The sequence below is a fragment of the Mesoplodon densirostris genome, chromosome 13 (assembly GCF_025265405.1).
Source record: "Mesoplodon densirostris isolate mMesDen1 chromosome 13, mMesDen1 primary haplotype, whole genome shotgun sequence".
Classification (NCBI taxonomy): domain Eukaryota; kingdom Metazoa; phylum Chordata; class Mammalia; order Artiodactyla; family Ziphiidae; genus Mesoplodon; species Mesoplodon densirostris.
The window spans coordinates 59,872,402-59,896,911 of record NC_082673.1 but is presented as its reverse complement, the minus strand read 5'-3'; the positions used below and the strand labels follow the sequence as shown (position 1 = coordinate 59,896,911).

At 37.5% G+C, this 24,510-nt stretch overlaps 1 protein-coding gene and 1 pseudogene across 5 annotated transcripts in view; both read left to right on the top strand.

Annotated features, from left to right (window-relative positions):
• Positions 1–24,510, top strand: part of UBR5 (ubiquitin protein ligase E3 component n-recognin 5) — a 140,567-nt gene that overhangs the window by 95,673 nt on the left and 20,384 nt on the right. For all 5 annotated transcript variants that reach the window (XM_060116576.1, XM_060116575.1, XM_060116573.1 and 2 more), the window contains exons 27-45: positions 576–724; positions 1,219–1,310; positions 6,622–6,768; positions 6,866–6,984; positions 7,072–7,198; positions 7,285–7,414; positions 8,758–8,918; positions 9,039–9,278; positions 14,493–14,616; positions 15,252–15,363; positions 16,291–16,422; positions 16,811–17,068; positions 17,345–17,613; positions 17,786–17,997; positions 20,601–20,831; positions 21,316–21,389; positions 22,763–22,935; positions 23,031–23,144; positions 24,053–24,273. In XM_060116576.1, the coding sequence (XP_059972559.1) occupies positions 576–724; positions 1,219–1,310; positions 6,622–6,768; positions 6,866–6,984; positions 7,072–7,198; positions 7,285–7,414; positions 8,758–8,918; positions 9,039–9,278; positions 14,493–14,616; positions 15,252–15,363; positions 16,291–16,422; positions 16,811–17,068; positions 17,345–17,613; positions 17,786–17,997; positions 20,601–20,831; positions 21,316–21,389; positions 22,763–22,935; positions 23,031–23,144; positions 24,053–24,273 (3,085 nt within the window). The remainder of the gene's footprint in view (positions 1–575; positions 725–1,218; positions 1,311–6,621; positions 6,769–6,865; positions 6,985–7,071; positions 7,199–7,284; positions 7,415–8,757; positions 8,919–9,038; positions 9,279–14,492; positions 14,617–15,251; positions 15,364–16,290; positions 16,423–16,810; positions 17,069–17,344; positions 17,614–17,785; positions 17,998–20,600; positions 20,832–21,315; positions 21,390–22,762; positions 22,936–23,030; positions 23,145–24,052; positions 24,274–24,510) is intronic.
• LOC132501065 (peptidyl-prolyl cis-trans isomerase D-like) lies at positions 11,419–12,179 on the top strand (annotated as a pseudogene).

The window sequence follows — 24,510 nt, the reverse complement described above, 5'->3', positions numbered from 1 at the left end:
ACAATTCCATAATGGATTGTGTAATGATTAATCTTTTGAAAGTAAAGATGGATTGCTCTTAGAACCTGTCCACGTGTTAATTCGTGTTAGTGATAAAACTTTATGGAAAGAACAGGCCAGAAGTCTTACTGTTCTTTCTGACTTGGATTTACTGCCTAACAGAAAGCATTAAGGAATATCAGTTCCTGCCATCCAGCCTTTAAAAGATTTAGGAGTTATCTTTTAAAAAATACTGGCTATGAATAAATTATGTGATTGTCTATAGTTTGTTAAGTACAGCTAGAACTTGAATCTTAACTGCATGACATAGAGCTAACGACTCAGAAGGCTGATGTTTGGTGTATTTGTATTGTCCTCATATGTGGTTATGATATAATTACGCTTTGCTTTACTTTGCACCAGAATTGACTGGATTTCCTTGCATTGTTGACTTTGTATCTCCATTTATTTTATTAATATATAGTAGTTTCTTACTTATACTGTGTAAATGTTAGAGCTTTTCCATTTGAGGAAAGGAGGAGATGGCTGTAAGTCTCCTCTTGATGTATGAACTGTTATGTTTTTAATCTTTTTAGCTGAAGTGTCCTCAAGTGAAAAAGAGGAAGATGTATTTATGGGCATGGTTTGCCCTTCAGGTACCAACCCTGATGACTCTCCTTTATACGTCTTATGTTGTAATGATACCTGCAGTTTTACATGGACTGGAGCGGAGCACATTAACCAGGTAAGTTAGTTTATATTTCCCTATATTTATGCTATCTAGGTTTTCTTTTCTTCCCTTTGACCATCACTAGAGTTACAGTTCTTAGCTTTGGAATTGCAAGTCTGGTATTTCCTTTTACTCCTGAGTTATAAAATTCTCCAAAGAAAATTAATTTGTATTTAATTCCTAAATAAATGAGGCAAAGGAGTTGACTGTTAACACCAGTTACGGGCTATCATAAAAATTAGAAATCTTCGCTGGGTAGTATAATCTGATTCACAGCTCTTGATTTAGATTTTATAACTGTTATGCCTTTTTTTGGATGATACAGATTATTTTTGCCCTTCTGGTAATATTTGATTCCCATTTGTGTACCCATCTGTGACTGTTTCCCAGAGCACATTAATTCTGCTCTGCTGTTGTTGTGATTGAATTGTTTTAGAAAATACCAGAAATAATTATTGTGATGAGATATACATATCATTCTTCTAAAAAGTATATCCTTTTAATTTTAGGATATTTTTGAGTGTCGTACGTGTGGCTTGCTGGAGTCCCTCTGTTGTTGTACAGAATGTGCAAGGGTTTGTCATAAAGGTCATGATTGCAAGTGAGTGTGATTTTAGTTTTCTTTAATATTGTAAACTACTTAGATTCATATTCCCATATTAAAATAATCTGTATTGAGTCATGCTTTGTTTCATAATTCAGAAAGCATGAGATTTTCTCAGGTTGCCCACGTTAAGCCAATGTATGTATTAAAACGTAGTTTTTGATTTAAAGAGTACTTTGCAATGTTTGTTTGCTAGTTCTAAGTACTGCTCTTTACATAAAACTAGCCTAATATGCAAGAAATATGTGATCATACATTGTGACTAGAATCAGTCTTTTAAGAAACATATATACAGAATGTTTTTGTCTGTGTTCTCCAGCCAAAGTCTCAGGTCCCCTGTAGTAGGGTGTATTAGCAGGAAATCGCTGAAGGCATTAAAGGAATCATGGTTTGGCCTGTGCCTTGGTGTTGTTTTTGTTTTTGTTTTTTTGTGGTATGCGGGCCTCTCACTGTTGTGGCCTCTCCCGTTGCGGAGCACAGGCTCCGGACGCGCAGGGACAGCGGCCATGGCTCACAGGCCTAGCCGCTCCGTGGCATGTGGGATCTTCCCGGACCGGGGCACGAACCCTTGTCCCCTGCATCGGCAGGTGGACTCTCAACCACTGCGCCACCAGGGAAGCCCGTGCCTTGTTTACTTCTTAAACTAAATGTAATAACCTTCATCCAGCAATAGAGTTGTTATGGCTAGTTTCTTAGTTTTCACAGACCTAAGAAGCAATAAAATTACCCCAGCACTAACATTTGCAGTGCCTCAGAGTCCCAGTAGGGACATCAGCTATAGCTGTGCCACAGGTGTGTAGATGTAAAAATAGTTAATAGAGAATTGGTTTGTAAAAATCATATATTGTGCTGTATTTATTTTCTTTTTAACATCTTTATTGGAGTATAATTGCTTTACAGTGGTGTGTTAGTTTCTGCTTTATAACGAAGTGAATCACCTATACATATACATATAACCCCATATCTCCTCCCTCTTGCGTCTCCCTCCCACCCTCCCTATCCCACCCCTCTAGGTGGTCACAGAGCACTGAGCTGATCTCCCTGTGCTATGCGGCTGCTTCCCACTAGCTATCTATTTTACATGTGGTAGTGTATATATGTCCATGCCACTCTCTCACTTCGTCCCAGCTTACCCTTCCCCCTCCCCGTGTCCTCAAGTCTGTTCTCTACGTCTGTGTCTTTATTCCTGTCCTGCCCCTAGGTTCTTCAGAACCTTTTTTTTTTCCTTTAGATTCCATATATATGTGTTAGCATACGGTATTTGTTTTTCTCTTTCTGCCTTACTTCACTCTGTATGGCAGACTCTAGGTCCATCCACCTTACTACAAGCAACTCAACTTCACTTCTTTTTCTGGCTGAGTAATATTCCATTGTATGTATGCACCACATCTTCTTTATCCATTCATCCGATGATGGACACTTAGGTTGCTTCCATGTCTTGGCTATTGTAAATAGAGCAGCAGTGAACATTGTGGTACATGACTCGTTTTGAATTAATTAATTTAATTAATTAATTTGAATTTTCTCAGGGTATATGCCCAGTAGTGGGATTGCTGGGTCATATGGTAGTTCTATTTTTAGTTTTGTAAGGAACCTCCATACTGTTCTCCATAGCGGCTGAATCAGTTTACATTCCCACCAACAGTGCAAGAGGGTTCCCTTTTCTCCACACCGTCTCCAGCATTTATTGTTTGTAGATGTTCTGATGATGGCCATTCTGACTGGTGTGAGGTGATACCTCATTGTAGTTTTGATTTGCATTTCTCTGATGATTAGTGATGTTGAGCAACCTTTCATGTGTTTGTTGGCAATCTGTATATCTTGTTTGGAGAAATGTCTATTTAGGTCTTCTGCCCATTTTTGGATTGGGTTGTTTCTTTTGTTGATATTGAGCTGCATGAGCTGCTTGTACATTTTGGAGATTAATCCTTTGTCAGTTGCTTCGTTTGCAAATATTTTCTCCCATTGTGAGGGTTGTCTTTTGGTCTTGTTTATGGTTTCCTTTGCTGTGCAAAAGCTTTGAAGTTTCATTAGGTCCCATTTGTTTATTTTTGTTTTTATTTCCATTTCTCCAGGAGGTGGGTCAAAAAGGATCTTGCTGTGATTTATGTCATAGAGTGTTCTGCCTATGTTTTCCTCTAAGAGTTTTATTGTGTCTGGCCTGACATTTAGGTCTTTAATCCATTTTGAGTTTATTTTTGTGTATGGTGTTAGGGAGTGTTCTAATTTCATTCTTGTACATGTAGCTGTCCAGTTTTCTCAGCACCACTTATTGAAGAGGCTGTCTTTTCTCCATTGTATATTCTTGTCTCCTTTATCAAAAATAAGGTGACCATATGTGCGTGGGTTTATCTCTGGGCTTTCTATCCTGTTCCATTGATCTATATTTCTGTTTTTGTGCCAGTACCATACTGTCTTGATTACTGTAGCTTTGTAGTATAGTCTGAAGTCCAGGAGCCTGATTCCTCCAGCTCCGTTTTTCTTTCTCAAGATTGCATTGGCTATATATACGGGGTCTTTTGTGTTTCCATACAAATTGTGAAATTTTTTGTTCTAGTTCTGTGAAAAATGCCATTGGTAGTTTGATAGGGATTGCATTGAATCTGCAGATTGCTTTGGGTAGTATAGTCATTTTCACAGTGTTGATTCTTCCAATCCAAGAGCATGGTATAGCTCTCCATCTGTTTGTATTACCTTTAATTTCTTTCATCAGTGTCTTAGTAGTTTTCTGCATACAGGTTTTTTGTCTCCTTAGGTAGCTTTATTCCTAGGTATTTTATTCTTTCTGTTGCAGTGGTAAATGGGAGTGTTTCCTTAATTTCTCTTTCAGATTTTTCATCATTAGTGTAAAGGAATGCCAGAGATTTCTGTGCATTAATTTTTTATCCTGCTACTTTACCAGATTCATTGATCAGCTCTAGTAGTTTTCTGATAGCACCTTTAGGATTCTCTCTGTATAGTATCATGTCGTCTGCAGTGACAATTTTACTTCTTTTCCGATTTGGATTCCTTTTATTTCTTTTTCTTCTCTGATTGCTGTGGCTAAAACTTCCAGAACTATGTTGAATAATAGTGGTGAGAGTGGACAACCTTGTCTTGTTCGTGATCTTAGAGGATACGGTTTCAGTTTTTCACCATTGAGAACAACGTTGGCTGTGGGTTTGTCATATATGGCCTTTATTATGTTGAGGTAAGTTCCCTCTATGCCTAGTTTCTGGGTGGGTTTTATCATAAATGAGTGTTGAGTTTTGTCGAAAGCTTTTTCTGCATCTATTGAGATGATCATATGGTTTTTATTCTTCAATTTGTTAATATGTTTTTTTTTTGTTTTTTTGTTTTTTGTTTTTTGTTTTTGCGGTATGCGGGCCTCTCACTGTTGTGGCCTCTCCCGTTGCGGAGCACAGGCTCTGGACGCGCAGGCTCAGTGGCCATGGCTCACGGGCCCAGCTGCTCCGCGGCACATGGGATCCTCCCAGACCGGGGCACGAACCCATATCCCCTGCATCGGCAGGCTGACTCTCAACCACTGCGCCACCAGGGAGGCCCTGTTAATATGTTTTATCACATTGATTGGTTTGCATATAATGAATCCTTGCATTCGTGGGATAAACCCCACTTGATCATGGTATATGATCCTTTTAATGGATTCTTTTTGCTAGTATTTTGTTGAGGATATTTGCATCTATGTTCATCGGTGATATTGGCCTGTAGTTTTCTTTCTTTGTGACATCTTTGTCTGGTTTTGGTTATTAGGGTGATGGTGGCCTCGTAGAATGAGTTGGGTAGTATTCCTCCCTCTGCTGTATTTTGGAAGATTTTGAGAAGGATTGGGGTTAGCTCTTCTCTAAATGTTTGGTAGAATTCGCTTGTGAAGCCATCTGGTCCTGGACTTTTGTTTGTTGGAAGATTTTTGATCACAGTCTCAATTTCAGTGCTAGTGATTGGTCTGTTCATATTTTCTATTTCTTCCTGGTTCAGTCTCGGAAGGTTGTGCTTTCCTAAGAATATGTCCGTTTCTTCGAGGTTGTCCATTTTATTGGCATATAGTTGCTTGTAGTAGTCTCTAACGATCCTTTGTATTTCTGCAGTGTCAGTTGTTACTTCTCCTTTTTCATTTCTCATTCTGTTGATTTGAGTCTTCTCCCGTTTTTTCGTGATGAGTCTGGCTAATGGTTTATCAAGTTTATCTTCTCAAAGGATCAGCTTTTAGTTTTATTCATCTTTGCTATTGTTTCCTTCCTTTTTCATTTATTTCTGATCTGATCTTTATGATTTCTTTCCTTCTGCTAACTTTGGGGGGTTTTTTTTGTTGTTGTTCTTCTTTCTCTGATTGCTTTAGGTGTAAGGTTAGGTTGTTTATTTGAGATGTTTCTTGTTTCTTGAGGTAGGGTTGTATTGCTATAAGCTTCCCTCTTAGAACTGCTTTTGCTGCATCCCATAGGTTTTGGGTCATTGTGTTTTCATTGTCAGTTTTTTCTAGGTATTTTTTGATTTCCTCAGTGATCTCTTGGTTATTAAGTAGTGTATTGTTTAGCCTCCATGTGTTTTTATTTTTTACAGATTTTTTCCTTTTTTCAAGCCTCTCAGGCTGGTGAGTGCTGGTTGCCACCAATCCTCTGTGCGGGAATCTCTCCGCTTTGCCCTCTGCACCCCTGTTGCTGCGCTCTCCTCCGTGGCTCTGAAGCTTCCCCCCTCCGCCACCCCCTGACTCTGCCCGTGAAGGGGCTTCCTAGTGTGTGGAAACTTCCTCCTTCACAGCTCCCTTCCACTGGTGCATGTCCCGTCCCTGTTCTTTTGTCTCTGTTTTTCCTTTTCTCTTTTGCTGTACCCAGGTACATGGGGAGTTTCTTGCCTTTTGGGAGGTCTGAAGTCTTCTGCCAGTGTTCAGTAGGTGTTCTGTAGGAGTTGTTCCACATGTAGATGTATTTCTGATGTATTTGTGGGGAGGAAGGTGATCTCCATGTCATACTCCTCCGCCATCTTGAATTTTGGCTAATAAGTTTGTCTTCCTTGTTTTAAATATCTGAAAGTGAGAATCACCTTACTTACTGAATGCTTACTAGGTGTACTCACTGTGCTAGATGCTACAGTGGTGTTTGACAAGACAGTTAAGATACCTCTTCTCATGTGTTGCTTTACAGACTTTACACCACTAAAGTAATCCTATTTGTTGCATTAACAGTTACACTTTAAAAGTTAACAAGGGTTCTGTTGAGTTTTAATGAGTTATGCCTCTGTAATTTCAATATAGACCTTTGTATTTAAAAAAAAATTTCTGTTTTTGTACTTGTGTATGAATTCTTTCTAGACTCAAACGGACATCACCAACAGCCTATTGTGATTGCTGGGAGAAGTGTAAATGTAAAACTCTAATTGCTGGACAGAAATCTGCTCGGCTTGATCTACTTTATCGCCTGCTCACTGCTACTAATTTGGTCACTCTGCCAAATAGCAGGCAAGTAGTGGGATTTTTAGGACATAAATTGAGTTGCAAAAGCACGGCATAGGTAAGTAGCCTCTCCCCCTCCTCATAACAATGTGCTGTTTTGCAGGGGAGAGCACCTCTTACTCTTTTTAGTGCAGACAGTTGCGAGGCAGACAGTAGAGCATTGCCAGTACAGGCCTCCTCGGATCAGGGAGGATCGTAACCGAAAAACAGCCAATCCTGAAGGTGAGTTAATTTGACAGTTATGACATATAGGAAAAGCGGTATGTTTATTTCTGCCTTACCCACTATTTCTTTTCTTTTTCTTTTTAGATTCAGATATGCCTGATCATGATTTAGAACCCCCAAGATTTGCCCAGCTTGCCTTGGAGCGTGTTCTACAGGACTGGAATGCTTTGAAATCTATGATTATGTTTGGGTCACAGGAGAATAAAGACCCGTATGTATTCATTAAAATTTTTTTAGAGTTATTTATTTCCCACATTAGTGTAGGCGATTACAGTGCATTCTTTCTTTCCCCTCAAGTCTCAGTGCCAGCAGCAGGATAGGCCATCTTTTGCCAGAAGAGCAAGTATACCTCAATCAGCAAAGTGGCACAATTCGGTTGGACTGTTTCACTCACTGCCTTATAGTCAAGTGTACAGCAGATATTTTGGTAAGTCCTTTGAATAGTTATTTACAAGCACATGAAAAGGATGGTTTTTACATATTTCCCATAATTTTACTAATCCAAGCTCCCAAGTACCAGTAAGCTCTAATTAAATAGTACATTAAGGGGAATGGAATTTTGGGGGTGATTTAAATTTCTCATTTTAGATCAATCAATGAAAGCTCCTTCTTTCATTCTAAATAAAAATCCTAGAGTGTATTAAAAATACAACAGTATAAAAATGTATGAAGCAGTGTTCAAGATTAATAGTAACTCAGTGCTAATTTTTAAAAAATATCTCTTTTTGCTGTGAAATTAGAAAAGAATATAAACTATAAAACCCAGTGCTGGGCTTCCCTGGTGGCGCAGTGGTTGAGAGTCCGCCTGCCGATGCAGGGGATACGGGTTTGTGCCCCGGTCTGGGAAGATCCCACATGCCGCGGAGAGGCTGGGCCCGTGAGCCATGGCCGCTGGGCCTGTGCGTCCGGAGCCTGTGCTCCGCAATGGGGGAGGCCACAACAGTGAGAGGCCCGCGTACAGCAAAAAAAAAAAAAAAAAAAAAAACAACCCAGTGCTGATGAGACTTGGACACTGATGAGGTGGCATTGCATTTGGTACTCCTTTGGAAAACAACTTGTCAGTGTCAAGAGCCATAAAACTAACATTGCCTTCAGAAGTTTTCATAAAGAAATAATCTACAATATGAGAAAGAAAAAGATTGTGTCACAGAATAATGCAAAATTGAAAAACAGAAATACTCTTATGAACCCAATAATAGAGGACTATTGACTCAAGTCAACCACTTACTGAAATGTAATGCAGTGATTTAAAAACAGAGGTTATTTTAAGTAACATTTAAAAAACAACAGGGAAAACAATGTGGAATTGGGTGTTCTCTGTAATTAGTAACTTTATGATACACCATGTGTAGAAATGCTACTAGAAAGTAATAATGGTTAAGTGAGAGGGTTGGGATTATGAATATATTAATACAAATATTTGAGTCTACTCTGATGTTTTGGCAAGTACCCTGTACTGAGTGAAATATATTCTTTCTCTGATTTGATATATTAGGTATTGTTCTGCTAAATAGTAATTGATATTCATAGGAGTTTGAGACTAAAAAACAAGAAATCAGACATTTGAGAACCACTGGAGGTCAAGCGTAGTGGTGGTGGGCCTGTGGCATAAATTAATCACTGACATTGTAATTGTTTTGGTTAAATATATTTTGATGTTTTTATTATGAAATGTTAATATCGAAAAGTGTTAGAACTTTTTCCTTTATGAATGTCTAAACATCTTACGAGATGTCTCAGCATTAATAGAGTGGATTACTATTTTTAAAGCTTTTAGATACTCTACTAGGTACACTAGTGAAAGAACTCCAAAACAAATACACACCGGGACGTAGAGAAGAAGCTATCGCTGTGACAATGAGGTTTTTGCGATCAGTTGCAAGAGTTTTTGTCATTCTTAGTGTGGAAATGGCTTCATCTAAAAAGAAAAAGTAAGGCATTCTTTTTTATTTTGGCTTCTGTGTAATTTTGCTCACATTTTTTTGTGATAGTGATAAAATTTTGTATATGAAAGGATTCAGAAGATTCCTGTATTTCCCTTTTTGCTCTAGCAACTTTATTCCACAACCAATTGGAAAATGTAAGCGTGTATTCCAAGCACTGTTACCTTACGCAGTAGAAGAATTGTGCAATGTAGCAGAATCACTGATTGTTCCTGTCAGAATGGGTATTGCTCGTCCAACTGCACCTTTTACTCTGGCAAGTACCAGCATAGATGCCATGCAAGGCAGCGAGGAATTATTTTCAGTGGAACCACTGCCACCGCGACCATCATCTGACCAGTCTAGCAGGTAAATTTCTGTCTGGTAACAGATTCTGATTAATTCTTTCTCTGGAAATGTCACAAATGTTACTAAAACCTTTGCATAAGCACTCAGGTCCTGTACAGGATCATTTGTGTTACAAATGGTAAAGATTTTACTTAGTTTTGAACATGTGAAAAGCACTTTAAAAACTACGTGTGTCTACACATCTAAAGTAATAGATCTATAGTTGTGGGGTTTTTGTTTGTTTGTTTGGAAAAGCACTATTTTTATTATGCCAATAAAGTAATCTGGTAAGAAAGGTTGCTTTAGACTTCTGTACTTCATTACTTTCTGGTTTTTCTTACCTTTAAATATAGCCTGCTATAAGGCCAAGTGGAAGAATGAAAAGCCTTGTTAACTTTCTCTGTGTCCAAAGCCTTGGGTTAGGGGGCAGCTTGTTATTATATAATCTAAATAACAACCAGAATGGTGGCATTTAAAAATATTCTCTACAACCATATTATATAGGATAAGGCTAAAACAATTCAATAATAAAAATGTTTCTAGTTATAAGATTACTTATTCTTAAATCTCATTTTTCCATTTGTTTGATAGTTTCTCTAACTAGGCTGTAAGTTTGCTGAGTCAGAATGTTTAGAAACTAAAATGTTCTGGTGCCTTTTATCACAGTGCTTCTCAAATTTTAATATGCATGCAAATCACTTGGGTATCTTATTAAAATGCAGAGGCTGATTCTGGAGGTCTGTGTGGGGCCTGAGATTCTGTATTTCTTAGGAACTTTCAGGTAGGACAGTGCCAATACTTCTGCTTTAGGGGCCACACTTCTGAGTTGCAAGGTTTTAGAGATCTTTCGCAAATATTTGTTTATTTTATTTGGTTTTCTCAAGTCTGATTTTGTTACTGTGTGCATGTGTTACTAGTGTTTTAATAAGGATCTGTTGGAGCTGAAGACCCTTATTCCTTTTTTCTGGAAAACAACTGTGTGTTAATAAAGCCCTTCTTTAGTATTTGGGCCATTTCCCAAGACTTGTTCTTTGGTTTTCATCTGTGTTGTTGTTGAGTGTCTGCTCTCTCTCATTATTCTCATTATTCCTCCATATCCCAGTATGTATCCCAACTTTGCCTTTATTGTCTGGTCTCCTAGGTCACCCTGGAATTAAAGTCCAGGTTTGTCTATAAAAGTTCTCCAGTGGTAGCCTTGTCACTGATATACTTCCAGGATTTGCTGAAAACTGTAATAAATCAAGCTATATGTTTTCAGACTTGCCAAACACATCTCATTATGCAATGGTTCTGCCAGCAGAATCTCTGTGTGTTCCATGGGATGCTTCTGACCCTGATCCCCTGTGAGGAGCCCCCCAATTACTTATGTGGTATCACCTTGTGAATTCTTTGTACCCTTCCCTTGGTTTTGTTCTAGAACATAAACATTTCTATCTGTTGAACAGATTTTGGGATCGTCTCATCTATAAACAATGCCCATAGCCTGTTCCTACTGTTTTCAAGATTTTTTGTCAGCTTGCCCTGCTTCTTAGTCGTTTTATTAAAATACTGTGCACTCTTAAACTTTCCTCTTCATTCTTCTTGGTTGGTTCTTTGGCCGATCTCTGATGTCTTCCCAGAAGGTCTCATGATAATCGAGAGATAATAGTGCTAATGTTTTCTATAACTGTTGATATAATATAGAAGTCCTTCATTGTAATAAAGTACAATCACTCCTCATAAGGGTGTATTCTGACCACTGTTCCAAGGATGTATTTAAAAAGTACACACTTGACCAGTCTCTGGGATTTCCCATATCTTGGATGGTAGATGGTGTATATCAGCGGTCCCCAACCTTTCTGGCACCAGGCACCGGTTTCGTGGAAGACAGTTTTTCTACAGACTGGTAGTGGGGGTTGGGGGGGATGGTTCAGGTGGTAATTCGAGCAGTGGGGAGCCCCAGATGAAGCTTTGCTTACTCCCTGCCCCACTCCTGCTGTTCGGGCCTGGTTCCTAAAAGGCCACGTGGACCAGGAGTGGTGCTCGGCCCAGGGGTTAGGGACCACTGGTGTATGTCACTCCATTGAGTGTAAAGTCTTGAGTTGAATAGCTTTGCTTTTTATGTTGCTTCCCTCCACCTCTTTAAAACTCTTCTGTCCTTATTAATTAATCTGTTTCTACTCTACCTGCCAAATGGTGCGTTATTGCAAAATGTGGAGAACTGAAGGGAGGGGATGATTGGGGAATATTTCCAAAGGATGGATCTGGTGACAGTCATCCAGACTTCCTCGAGGATGCAGACATAGATTTAAAAGACGTAGATAAAATTTTATTAATAATGGAAGACTTAAAAAACATTGGAAATACTTTTTTCAAATCCCAGAACTGGGAGATGGCCATTAAAAAATACACAAAAGTTTTAAGGTATGTGGAAGGCTCGAAGGCTGCTACTGAGAACACAGGTAGAGCAAAGCTGCAGCCTGTCGCTTTGAGCTGTGTGCTGAATATCGGGGCTTGCAAACTGAAGATGTCCGATTGGCAGGGAGCAGTCGACAGTTGTTTGGAGGCCCTTGAAATAGATCCAGCAAATACCAAAACACTGTACTGTAGAGCCCAAGGATGGAAAGGACTAAAAGAAACATGATCAAGCATTGGCTGATCTTAAGAAAGCTCAGGAGGTAGCACCAGAGGATAAAGCTATCCAGGCAGAATTGCTGAAAGTCAAGCAGAAGATAAAGGCACGGAAAGATAAAGAGAAGGTAACTTATGCAAAAATGTTTGCTTAATAAGGAATTCAGTTTTGCTTAAATATGCATTTATTGTATAAACCAAATAAGACAATTTAAGGGTTTTGTCTACTATGTATGATCCCTAATGTGTTCTACCATTGTTTACAGTCTAGGAATTTGGGTAGGGATTCACTCTTAATAGACCAGTGTTACAAAATATGGTGAGGTTGATTTCGTTTTAAATGGCTCTCTGCATTACTCACAAAGGATAATGGTGCCCAGTGTATTTTAAACTCCTAGACACATCTTGTTTTAATAAATAGATGAAAACTTTAAAAAAAAAAAGAAAAAGAGAACCATGTCTCATAATAACAGCGGTTACTGAAATTTTAGTACGAACTCGAGGAACTTTCTTAAGCATCATATATGTATTTAATCTAAATATTTAATCTAAAATCTGTTTTTAATTTTCCCAATAACTAATAGATACCCACCATCATCCTAATTTTAGAAGTGAGGAAACTGAGGCTCAGAACAGTTAGATAATTTGCTCAACGTCACACAGCTATTAAAGTTTAGAGATATTTGGAGGTAATTCTAGATAGATATTTTCCTTTTTCCTATATCCCTGTATATTAGATGGCAGAGTAGAGAGAGAAATCGCTGCTTTGTGCTTACTGATAGTGTTGATGCATTGGATTAACCAACACCGAAGCCCACCCTACTTCATAGCAAAAATTGCAGTCCTAAACTCTCACGGGTGCCGCCTTGTAATCAGAAGTTTTCTGAAGAGACTTTTTCCTGTCCCCATCTAGCCATGGCTGATGTAGGTAAATCTCTTGAAACCTGTTGCTCTTTCTTGATTTATATTTGGCTTTATGTATGTGAGGGGGGGACAAAAGAGGGCATTTCTATGACGTAACTTCTATTTTGCTTAGACCCCAGACCTTTTCCTGTGAAATCTATGGCTCCTGAAACTCTAGCCTAAGAGACATCAGCAGATATCTCTGGTGCACATGGTTGTGCTTTGTTTTTGTTTAAATATTTTATTTAGTATTTTTAGGTGTTCCGTAGCAAGAGGGATTTCTCTGCACAATCTGGCAAACTACTGGAAATAGGAGTCCCCAAAACTTGAAAGTATTTTAACAACTTCTGTTAGACTGGATTTCAGGACTGTGGTGCTTCATTGTGCCAGGAAGTGGGGAAGAATTAAATCATGGTGTAAAGAAAACTGAAGCTCATTTCTAAATGGGGAGTTATAATATGTTCTGTGTATTGGCAGTATCCTACCTACTAAGTTCATAACTTCTTAAAGTAACTACTTTGAGAATACTGTTGGTCTTGTGGATGTTTGTTCCAGGATGTTTTCTTAAAGAAGAAATACTCATTGACTGTGGCTTGACGTAATGTTGACTTTTATTTTTTAATATTGAAAATGTTGAAATCTTAGTGCTTGGAAATATCCTTATCTATTTATATTTTCCTTTTTTCAAAAATATTAATATATATATTAGTTTTGGGCATATAACACAGTGATTTGATATATTTATACTTTATAAATGATCACCGAATTAAGACCAGTTACCATGTGTTATCTCTTCAGATTTTCTTTTAGCCTCTTCAGTCCACTGTCTCTGAATTACCAGTTACTTAAATTTCTAGTATTAAACAGCAAATTTCTGTTTATTTGAAAGCAGAGTGTCTAAGTTGACTTTTCACATGTAACTGGTTTGATTTTCATTTCTCAGAGCCACTGAGGTGAGGAAAGAACACTATCAGTGTAAACACTTAAAGGTCCTTTCATCTCTTTTAGACTGTGTTTCTTAATCTGTAAATAAAGTATAATAGTTAGGTCACAGGGTTATTAAACAACCATCTTCTGATCTCTGACCTGCATGTTAAACTGCATTTTCTGGTTCTCCTCTTTTATAACGGAGGCATCGGTCCATACTTGGCTGTTTCCAAGTCACATTTTTAAGAAAGTGAAACTTTTGCCACCAATCATCTTCTGTTACGATTCTATTTTAAAATCATACTTTTGAACTTATTTTTTTCCCAGTACTCATCAGCAAGTCAGTGGTTAAGTAAAGTAGGTCATGTCAGTCAAGTCTTTTAAAAAGAGTAGGTCACTTGTAATAAGCACACTTTCGTTAGTGGATGAATGCTATCAGAACCTTTGGAAGTTGAAAGGTTTAGCAGTGGAAAAGGAAAAATTTCCTCCGTAGAAACACTTCAGTGGGAAGGACTCATAAAAGTATGTGCATTAACACAGATTTGAAATGACTTACTAAAAAGTAAAAACAATTCTGAGATATATAAGTTAAATCTCTGGTAAAATGATTTCTTTGGGGTTCATATTATCTGATATACCATAGCTTAGTTATTGTCGGTTTCCAAGAAATTTTAGGTCAGATTTAAAATGGCATCCTAGCAAGTGAATCACGTTGAGTAACACTGAGAAGCATAAACGTCTGAGCTGTATATCAGAGGTGTGGCAGCAGTGTGCTCATAACCTGATTCCTCACAGCTCCAGTCAATCTCAGTCGTCGTACATCATCCGGAATCCACAGCAGAGGCGCATCAGCCAGTCACAGCCTGTTCGGGGCAGAGATGAAGAACAGGACGATATTGTTTCGGCAGATGTGGAAGAGGTGGTTTTAATTGTTTTAATTGTGGTAGATGAGAGGCTTTTATTTGGGAGGGAAGGGGAAAGTAGTCACAAGAAGTTTATTAATAGCTAATAAACTACTACTAGTAATAATAGCTTCCATGTATATGCTTCCACCTTTTAGGCTTTTGTTATGTGTTCTCATTTGTGGTTATACATCTTAAAATATGTTAGTAACCCTTGATTTACTGGATAATAAAAAATTAGAAACATAAACTTGTTCTACTTAAGGGTTCATAGAAAAGATATTCTCAATGTTAAAAGAGGTTTTAGTAGTTTTGTGCAATGTATTCGAAGGTAGACAGGGTACTGCATATTTATTATATAAATTTTATAATTGCAGAAGTTTAAAAAAACATATACTCCCAATATAATTTTTATAGTTCTAGTTTTAAGGTTCTGTATGTGGACAGTAATCATAAACTTTGGGATATGTGGGCATAATTTTTGGTACCAAATTATCACTAGCAACTGAAAAATTTGAAAACTGCTTAGTGTTACAATTCCCTATAGTTAGGGATCTTTGTATTTTAGTTTACTAAATGCTGTGGAGGAGTACTGGTAGAGAAGTGGGTTTATTATGTACTTTGATTGTCTACAAATAAGATCTGGATTTAGGTTGAGGTGGTGGAGGGTGTGGCTGGAGAAGAGGATCATCATGATGAACAGGAAGAACATGGGGAAGAAAACGCTGAGGCAGAGGGACAACACGACGAGCACGATGAAGACGGTATGCAGGTTATTTGAGAAATCAATCAGTATGAGGAAGTCGGGTGCTTTTAAGAGATTAATAGAAAAGTGTATTGGATGTGTAGTGAAATGTTCATATTTCTGCCAGGGGATTCTGTAGTATGTCAGAATTTGAGGAGGTAGCTATGTATATATGTAAACATAAATATGTATACTTTTATATATTTACATGTAGAAAATAATTTATCCTCTTTCCTTTTTACCTTTTGGTTTACACTTTCTTCTTAAAAGGCTTTTAGAAATTAAAATAATCATAACCACGTAACATTTGAAAATTAGAGAAAAGGAAAACAAATAACCCATAATCCCACCCAGATGCTAAGTTTGTATTTTTACTTTCAGTCCTCCCCTGTACTGCCCCATTCCCAAGCATGTCTTTTAGATATTGTATGTGTAAATTTCTTTTACTTTGTTTTTTGACTTTGGCCTTTTTGCTACGTAGTCATCATAACCATTCTTATTAGTAGCCATAGGATGGACTTTTGGGGATCAGCTTTATTGAGGTATATAATTGACATACAATAAACTGCACATGTTGAAAATGTATAACTTAATATGTTTTGACGTGTATGTGAAGTACAAAGGATACACATGTTTAACCTTCCCCTCTTGGAATCCCAATATGTAAAACAGATGAAAATGGAGCAGTGGAGCTACCAGAGCTCTGTCCACTGGCTGGAGCCCTCCTGCCTAACATTTTTTACCTAAGGCTATGCAGGCCAGATTTTGAATCTGTGTCTACAGTACCATAATTTACCTAGTCATTCTTCTGCTAAGCGGGCAGTCGTGCATACTCTAGTAGTTATCACTTCTCTCTGCGCCCCCTTACGTACGATATTCTAGCTTATCAGCCTGACTTGATCCAGTGAGTTTGTACCTTTTCTTATTATTTAAATATATTTGCTAGGGAGTGACATGGAGCTGGACTTGTTAGCAGCAGCTGAAACAGAAAGTGACAGTGAAAGTAACCATAGCAACCAAGATAACGCTAGTGGGCGTAGAAGTGTTGTCACTGCAGCAACTGCTGGCTCAGAAGCAGGTATGTTACCTTCTCTTAGCAACTTTCTTGCTTATACTAAGGCTATGTGTGTAGAATTGGTTAAACTGTGCTCAGTATAATATGCACAGGGGTAGCTAACCCTTTTATTAACTTCATCCATTTCTCCATAGATATTAGTGAGGAAGATTATTATTTCAATGACTTTTTTTTTTTTTTTTTTTTGCTTTTCTGGTTTTTAAATAGTGGATTATTTCTAAGGTTCATTTAAGAGTTCTAGTTAAGCTATTTCAATGATGGGTTTTGTGGACTATTGGATACAGTCTGGCATTCTGTTTAATATGTATATTTTCCTGAATGAGGGGGTACACTGTAATTTTAGATATCAACAAACTCACAATGACTTTGATTTTAAAAATTAAAAACTTAGGTGCGAGCAGTGTTCCTGCCTTCTTTTCTGAAGATGATTCGCAATCAAATGACTCGAGTGATTCTGATAGCAGCAGTAGTCAGAGTGACGACATAGAACAGGAGACCTTTATGCTTGATGAGCCATTGGAGAGAACCACGAATAGCTCCCATGCCAACGGTGCTGCCCAAGCTCCCCGTTCCATGCAGTGGGCTGTCCGCAACACCCAACACCAGCGGGCAGCTAGCACAGCCCCTTCTAGCACATCCACACCAGCAGGCAAGTCTGTAAACTTGGTGTTCCTAAGGTTTAAAAATTATGCATGTTCCTCTAGAGAACAAATAAAATAATTTCAGAATAGTTCTTCATTGTTTTGCTGAGTTCAAATACAAAATTCCCTTCCCTAAAATTAGTGTGGTTTAAGAAAATGCTCATTTACCACATTTACTAATGTAATTGATCTTTTAGTTTATTTAAATATATACAGTGTTAGTGAAACACAATTAGCAACTAACATTAGCTTATTGTGGTTGTCCTTTTTTTTTTCCCTTATAGCAAGTTCAGCAGGTTTGATTTATATTGATCCTTCCAACTTACGCCGGAGTGGTACCATCAGCACGAGTGCTGCAGCTGCAGCAGCTGCTTTGGAAGCTAGCAATGCCAGCAGCTACTTAACATCTGCAAGCAGTTTAGCCAGGGCTTATAGCATTGTCATCAGACAAATCTCGGATTTGATGGGGCTTATTCCTAAGTATAATCACCTAGTATACTCTCAGATTCCAGCAGCTGTGAAATTGACTTACCAAGATGCAGTAAATTTACAGGTATGAAACCACTGCAAAGTTACTCATTCAAATATATTTTTTGGCTGTCTGTTATGAGAATTCCAGTATAATGGGAATTAATGTTACAAGTACTTAAATGTCTATATCATACTACTCTATCGAACTTAACTTTATCTGGATAGTTTTAACTGTTTTAGTTTGGTCTTTATAGAACTATGTAGAAGAAAAGCTTATTCCCACTTGGAACTGGATGGTCAGTATTATGGATTCTACTGAAGCTCAATTACGTTATGGTTCTGCATTAGCATCTGCTGGTGATCCGGGACATCCCAACCATCCTCTTCATGCTTCTCAGAACTCAGCTCGCAGAGAAAGGATGACTGCACGAGAAGAGGCTAGTTTACGAACGCTTGAAGGCAGACGGTATGAAATTCTTTGTTTATGCTTGTATGTTTAGACAGAACCCTTATAGCCTAGAAGTTTAGAGCTTTTTGATTGCTATTACATAAGACCTCACTCTGTTGTAAAGGAGGAAATACGTGCCTTGCATTACTTCTTTTACATTGTTGTGTAGTTGAAGCAAAATAAGTTATAATCTAAGCTATTTTTTAAAAATTCACTCATTCTGATACTAAATTCTTCTCATTTTTGAAGTAGTTGGTCTACAGCCTTGTCTCATTCCCCAGGCATCCCCCCCTTAAAAGGCATATATTCATAGAAAGACTTACTTTGACCATGATTAAATATGAATATACTTTGTACTTGGGAAGGAGAAAGTCTGTGTAATTACCTAAGCTGCTCTTTGGTTTCTAAAATCAATTTTCTTTTTCTATCTCCTCCAGCCTGTTGAATCATAATTAAAGTATATTTGTTTATGTATTTATTGTGTTCTTTCTATTCAGTTATAAAATGACCTTTTTCAGGACTAGAAATTAGCCCAAACATTGAAACTAGATTAGTGGCAGTGCTATCTAGTGAAAATGTCCCATCCCTGAAGTCAAAGTCCTAGAATTTGGTTCTAGCTTTGGCTCAGGCTAAACAACCTTGCTACTTTGGTTGGACCATAAATGGAGGAAAGACAAGGGTCTAGGAGACTGCTTAGGAAATTTAACAAGACTATGGTTGGAGTCTACAAGAGAAGTAATAGCTACCGAAGTAGGGCAGTGAAGGCCAGTGAGGAGAGAGCGCTGAACTCATACAAACAGAACTTAGGGCCGTGTTGGGGGATGGAGCAGGGAGGAGGCAGAATTGACATCTTGTGAATTTAGATTCTGAATAACTAATACGAAAATTAAACGAAACATCTAGAGGAGTAGAGTGGACATACCTGCTTTTGAACATGCTGAGAACTGGGAGAGGATTTAGTGGAAATGTTTAGTATGCTTGGCAAAGAGACCTGGATTAGAGAGAAAGACTTGAGAGGCAGCAGCTTTCCTGTCCTAGGAAACCTGCGCCACCAGTAGACACCAGCCTTGTCTTCATTAGGCTGGTCACTACGCCAGAGAACACAGATTCCTGAGAATAGGTTTTCATTGGAGATAGGGTTCCCTTTTCTCTCTTGCTCCCACTCTCACTCTGATATAATAGCTTTATTGAGATGTAGTTCATATACAGTTCACCCGTTTAAAGTATACAGTTCCATAGTTTTGAGTATGCTGTACAACCATCATCACAATTAATATTAGAATATTTTATTCGTTTCCACAAGGAGCCCCATACCTATTAGCAGTCACCTCCCGTTTTCCCCTACTTTCTAATCCTAAGCAACCACTGATGTACTCTCTGTCTCTATAGATTTGCCTATTCTGGACATTTCATATAATGGAATCATACAATATGTGGTTTCTTTTACCTAGCATAATGGTTTTAAGGTTCATCCATGTTTAGCATGTATCAATACATTACTTCCTAGTATTCCATGTTACATTTTGTTTTTCCATTCATAAGTTGATGGACATTCGGGTTGTTTACACCATTTGACTATTATGAATAATGCTGCTATGAACAGATTGTGTACAGTTTTTTGTGTAGATAATGTGTTTTCAATTATCTTGGGTATATATCTAGTTGTGGAATTGCTGGATCATATGGTAACTCTCTTTAACCTTTTGAGGAACTGCCAGACTGTTTTCCAGTGAGACTGCACCATTTTACATTCCCAATAGCAGAGTATAAAGTTTCTAATTTCTCCACATCCTTGCCAACACCTGTTATTATATGTTTTTTGGATTATAGCCATCCTAGTGGGTATGAAGTGGTTTCTCATTGTGGTTTTGATTTACATTTCTGTAATGGCTGATGGTAATGAGCATCTTTTCATGTGCTTATGGGCCATTTGTGTATCTTTGGAGAAATGTCTATTTAGATGTTTTATACATTTTAATCGGCCTCTTTTTATTATTGAATTTTATGAGTTCTTGATATAGTCTGGATACAAGTTCCGTTCAGATACAGGATTTGCAGAAATTATGCGCCATTCTGTGGATTGTCTTTTCATTTTCTTGAAGGTGTTCTTTGAAGGACGTAGGTTTTTTAATTTGGGTGAAGTCCAGTGCTCGGTATTTTCATTGGTTGCTTGTGCCTTTGGTGTCATTTTAGGCACACTTTTAGGTTCTCACAGTGTGGTTCCCAGAATAGCAGGGATCAAGATCACCTAAGAGCTTGTTAGAAATATAAATTTTGGGTCCTACCCTAACCCATTCTTACTGAAACTATAGAGGTGGGTCCAACAACCTGTTTTCACAAGCCCTCCAGGTGATTTTGGTGGACACTGAAGTTTGAGAACCATTGTCTCTGGGGAAGGAGTACCTTCTGCCAATCCAGAGGACACTGGAATTTCTTTCCTTTATAAATGTATACAGTACTGTAAATAATATACAGTGGTTATATTTCTAACGCAGAGCCCAGGCGTAATGAGTTTTTATTTACGGATAGTCTCAGTTCCTAATTTTGCATATTTATAACAGTGGTAAATTTCACATTTGTGTTCTTTTTGTAAACATCTTCATTTCTTTTTACTCCTGTAGACGTGCCACGTTGCTTAGTGCCCGTCAAGGAATGATGTCTGCTCGAGGCGACTTCCTAAATTATGCTCTGTCTTTAATGCGGTCTCATAATGATGAGCATTCTGACGTTCTTCCAGTTTTGGATGTTTGCTCATTGAAGCATGTGGCATATGTTTTTCAAGCCCTTATATATTGGATTAAAGCAATGAATCAGCAGACAACATTGGATACACCTCAGCTGGAACGCAAAAGGTAGCCATACCTTGCCATGAGATTGTTTTAAGAAATACTTGCTGTGGTCTCCATTAGTACATTGTCTGATTTTTGGAGTAAGGAGAACATTGCAAACAGGAACATTTCGTGTGGGCAGGTGGGCTTGAGTCCATCCAGCCGCTCTCCATAGCTACTCCTCACTTAAAACATGAAACCTAAGAATCCAGTTAAGCTTTATGCCTGAGGTAGTTTGTCCTGATCGTTTTATCATGTTTTCTATTAGAGTTTGTGTAAGCACTCACTATTTCTTGGTGTGATTAGCCTTTTGCTTCTGTTGAACCTATTTTGTAGTTGTAGTACATTTGGCTGATAAGCTCCCATTCCCAGAGTCTGAAACTTTATCCCAGTGTTTGAAATTGGTTAGATACTAAACTAACCTTTTCAGTATTTTTTGCATCACCATTGCTCCTGTTCATACAGCACAAAATACTTCATGTAAAATGACTCACTTGTCTTTTTAAAGGACACGAGAACTCTTGGAACTGGGTATTGATAATGAAGATTCAGAACATGAAAATGATGATGACACCAATCAAAGTTAGTGTACAGAAAATCTGCTAATCTACTTCAAGAAATGGCTGCCTCAGTATTTCCCCTTCAAGCTTTTTAACTTCATTATTTTCTGTCTGGGTGGGAATTTCTCTTTTCTTCTCTATGTCCCGTTTCTTGCATTTTCTGTCCATTTTTCCTTATATATCCTTGCATTAATTACTTCATAAATAAGGATGAGTTAAATATTATAAACTTTTCAACAGTTAATATTTTTTCTATTTTGACTTTGTATCTCTCCTTTGCATTTCTTTTAGTTTTATGTTTACCTTTATTCTTAAGTGTGTTGGTACTACATACATTTGAATAAAATCTTAGCACAACCTTTGCTAGTACTGATGCAAAATAGACTTGAGTCAAGAAAATGGAAAATACCAGTTATAACTCCCTGTTTCATCAAAACTCAACAGTTAATGCAATAAAAAAGAGAAAATATTCCAAATTCAGGAAATTTGGGGATTTTCTCCACTCTTTTTTTTAAAATTTATTTATTTATTTTTAATTAGTTTCTGCTTTATAACAAAGTGAATCAGTCATACATATACATCTGTTCCCACATCCCTTCCCTCGTGCATCTCCCTCCCTCCCACCCTCCCCATCCCACCCCTCCAGGCGGTCACAAAGCACCGAGCTCTTATTTGTAGCTTTCAGGTATAATTTCAAGTAGAATTAAAAATACTTTTCTAGTGGGGTCAAATAGTCTGCTTGCCTGTTTCTTATTATCACATAGTACTTTATTCAGGCCTGGGAAAGACAACTTAACTTTAACTGCTATTTTTTGAGAACCCAGCCATAGCTCACTGCTGTTTTCACAGCATACTGTAAGCACTGACAAAAGTTTTATTCCATTAATGGGAGATGGTGCTGGTGTGCTGATTTCCTGTTGGGATGCATGAGTTGCCCAGACATTTCTCTGTTTATCTTCTTATAGAGGAATCAGAACTTAAAAGTAAGCAGATGCTCAAATTTTAGCCCCTTTTGTGGAGTCATCAGTGAGCCAGGTCCTGAACATGCTCAGGAAACTAGCTATATTCAGGTCTAAATCTCTAGAGAGAGAAGAGGTGGATGTGGGTAGTGTCTGTCCAATACAAAATGGAACAGTATTGGTTACTGCTAATATTTTTTGCAAGTTTTTATTGTGTTAAAATACACATAAATGAAATTTATCATTGTAACCATTTTAAACCAATATTTTGAATTACCACTTTAAAATATCAAAATTTTGGACTATCAACTTGTTTTGAGTGGCATTAAAATTTTATAAAGAAATAACAAGAATTTTGGATTGAGCAGATGTAGATCCTTTTACCCTTCCCCAATAATTAATTTTTTAAAAAAACATTTTATCTCTTTATGTTTAGGTGCTACTTTGAATGATAAGGATGATGACTCTCTTCCCGCAGAAACTGGCCAAAACCATCCATTTTTCCGACGCTCTGACTCCATGACGTTCCTTGGGTGTATACCCCCAAATCCATTTGAAGTGCCTCTAGCTGAAGCCATCCCCTTGGCTGATCAGCCACATCTGTTGCAGGTGATTCACATAAACTAGCCTTAAGGTTTCTTTTTAGTTGAATTTACTTTTTTAAAGTGTTCAATGTAACTGTAATATTTTTATTAAAATTCCAGCCAAATGCTAGAAAGGAGGATCTTTTTGGCCGTCCAAGTCAGGGTCTTTATTCTTCATCTGCCAGTAGTGGAAAATGCTTAATGGAAGTTACAGTGGATAGAAACTGCCTTGAGGTAAGACAGTAAAAATCTTTGCAATATAATATTTGTGAGTTGAACGCTTATCCCAGCATCTCGTTTTTTGGAAATGCATTCAGAATATTGTATTTACCCAAATAACAGAAGTATCAGAAATTCTTGCCTTATGACATAATTAAAGGAATTCTAATACTGTCATTAGTCTGCTTTGAGACTAACTTGCTGTGTTTGCCTGTTCCGGAGTTGATTGTTGTAATTCTGCTGAATATTTTAAATTTTTATACATATGAGCATATATAATATTGGCTTGTAACTTTTCTTTTTGAGTCTAGAATGGGAATAAAGTAATATTAATGATGATACCTAACATTTGTTGGATAATTCTGTCTCCTGGGCACTGTCTCAATTAATCTTCACAACCATGTTGGGTAGAAAACATTATTATCCTGATTTTATGGGTAAGGCTTGGAGAGATTACATAAATTTCACGCGGGAATGTCTGTTGTTATACAACTAGTGAAGTGACAGATCTAGTTTTTAGGTGAAAGTCTGATTTGAGAGCCTGAAATTATACTGTACTGTTTCTCCAGTGAAAAAGTAATAACACCATTTAAGAGCAGGCATATAGAAGACATGTACTTGAGTAGAATTTTCTTTATTATCTAAGTGATAAAGGAGAATTTTATGCACATAAGACACTTAAGTAACCATAGATATTATAAAGATACCTTGAAAAGTTCTGAGGCTGCTCTGGTAAATGCACTGGAATTGGTGCTCGTCCATGGGAGTCAGATAGACAAGAAATAGATTGCATCTTTGTAGCTGAAGTGCCAGAAGGGAATTATTTAACTGCCATGTGATCTCTGTGGAGTACTAGTAAGTTGAAAAGGAAATCTAGTCAGTTTGTTTTTTAATATCTAACATGTAAATGTAAAAATTCATAGGTTCTTCCAACTAAAATGTCTTATGCTGCCAATTTGAAAAATGTAACGAACATGCAAAATCGGCAAAAAAAGGAAGGGGAAGAACAGAATGTGGTGCCAGAAGAAGCTGAGAGTTCAAAACCAGGGCCATCTGCTCACGATCTTGCTGCACAGTTGAAAAGCAGTTTACTCGCAGAAATAGGACTGACTGAGAGTGAAGGGCCACCTCTTACATCTTTCAGGTACTTGCTAAGTGAAGATAGTTTTTCTATGCTATTACTTTATGGCTATTATAATTTTTGTAAGAGTTTTTATTTAGAAAATTTATAATTTTATTTGTATATAAATACTAGGATGAAATATTATTTGTGTTTTCCTAGTTTATAATCAGGTATTTAAATATTAGAGTTTTCTGGATTTTGGTTTTTTGTGACTGTTTTGTCATTGATTGGCATTCTGATTTTCTCCTCCTTTTACTG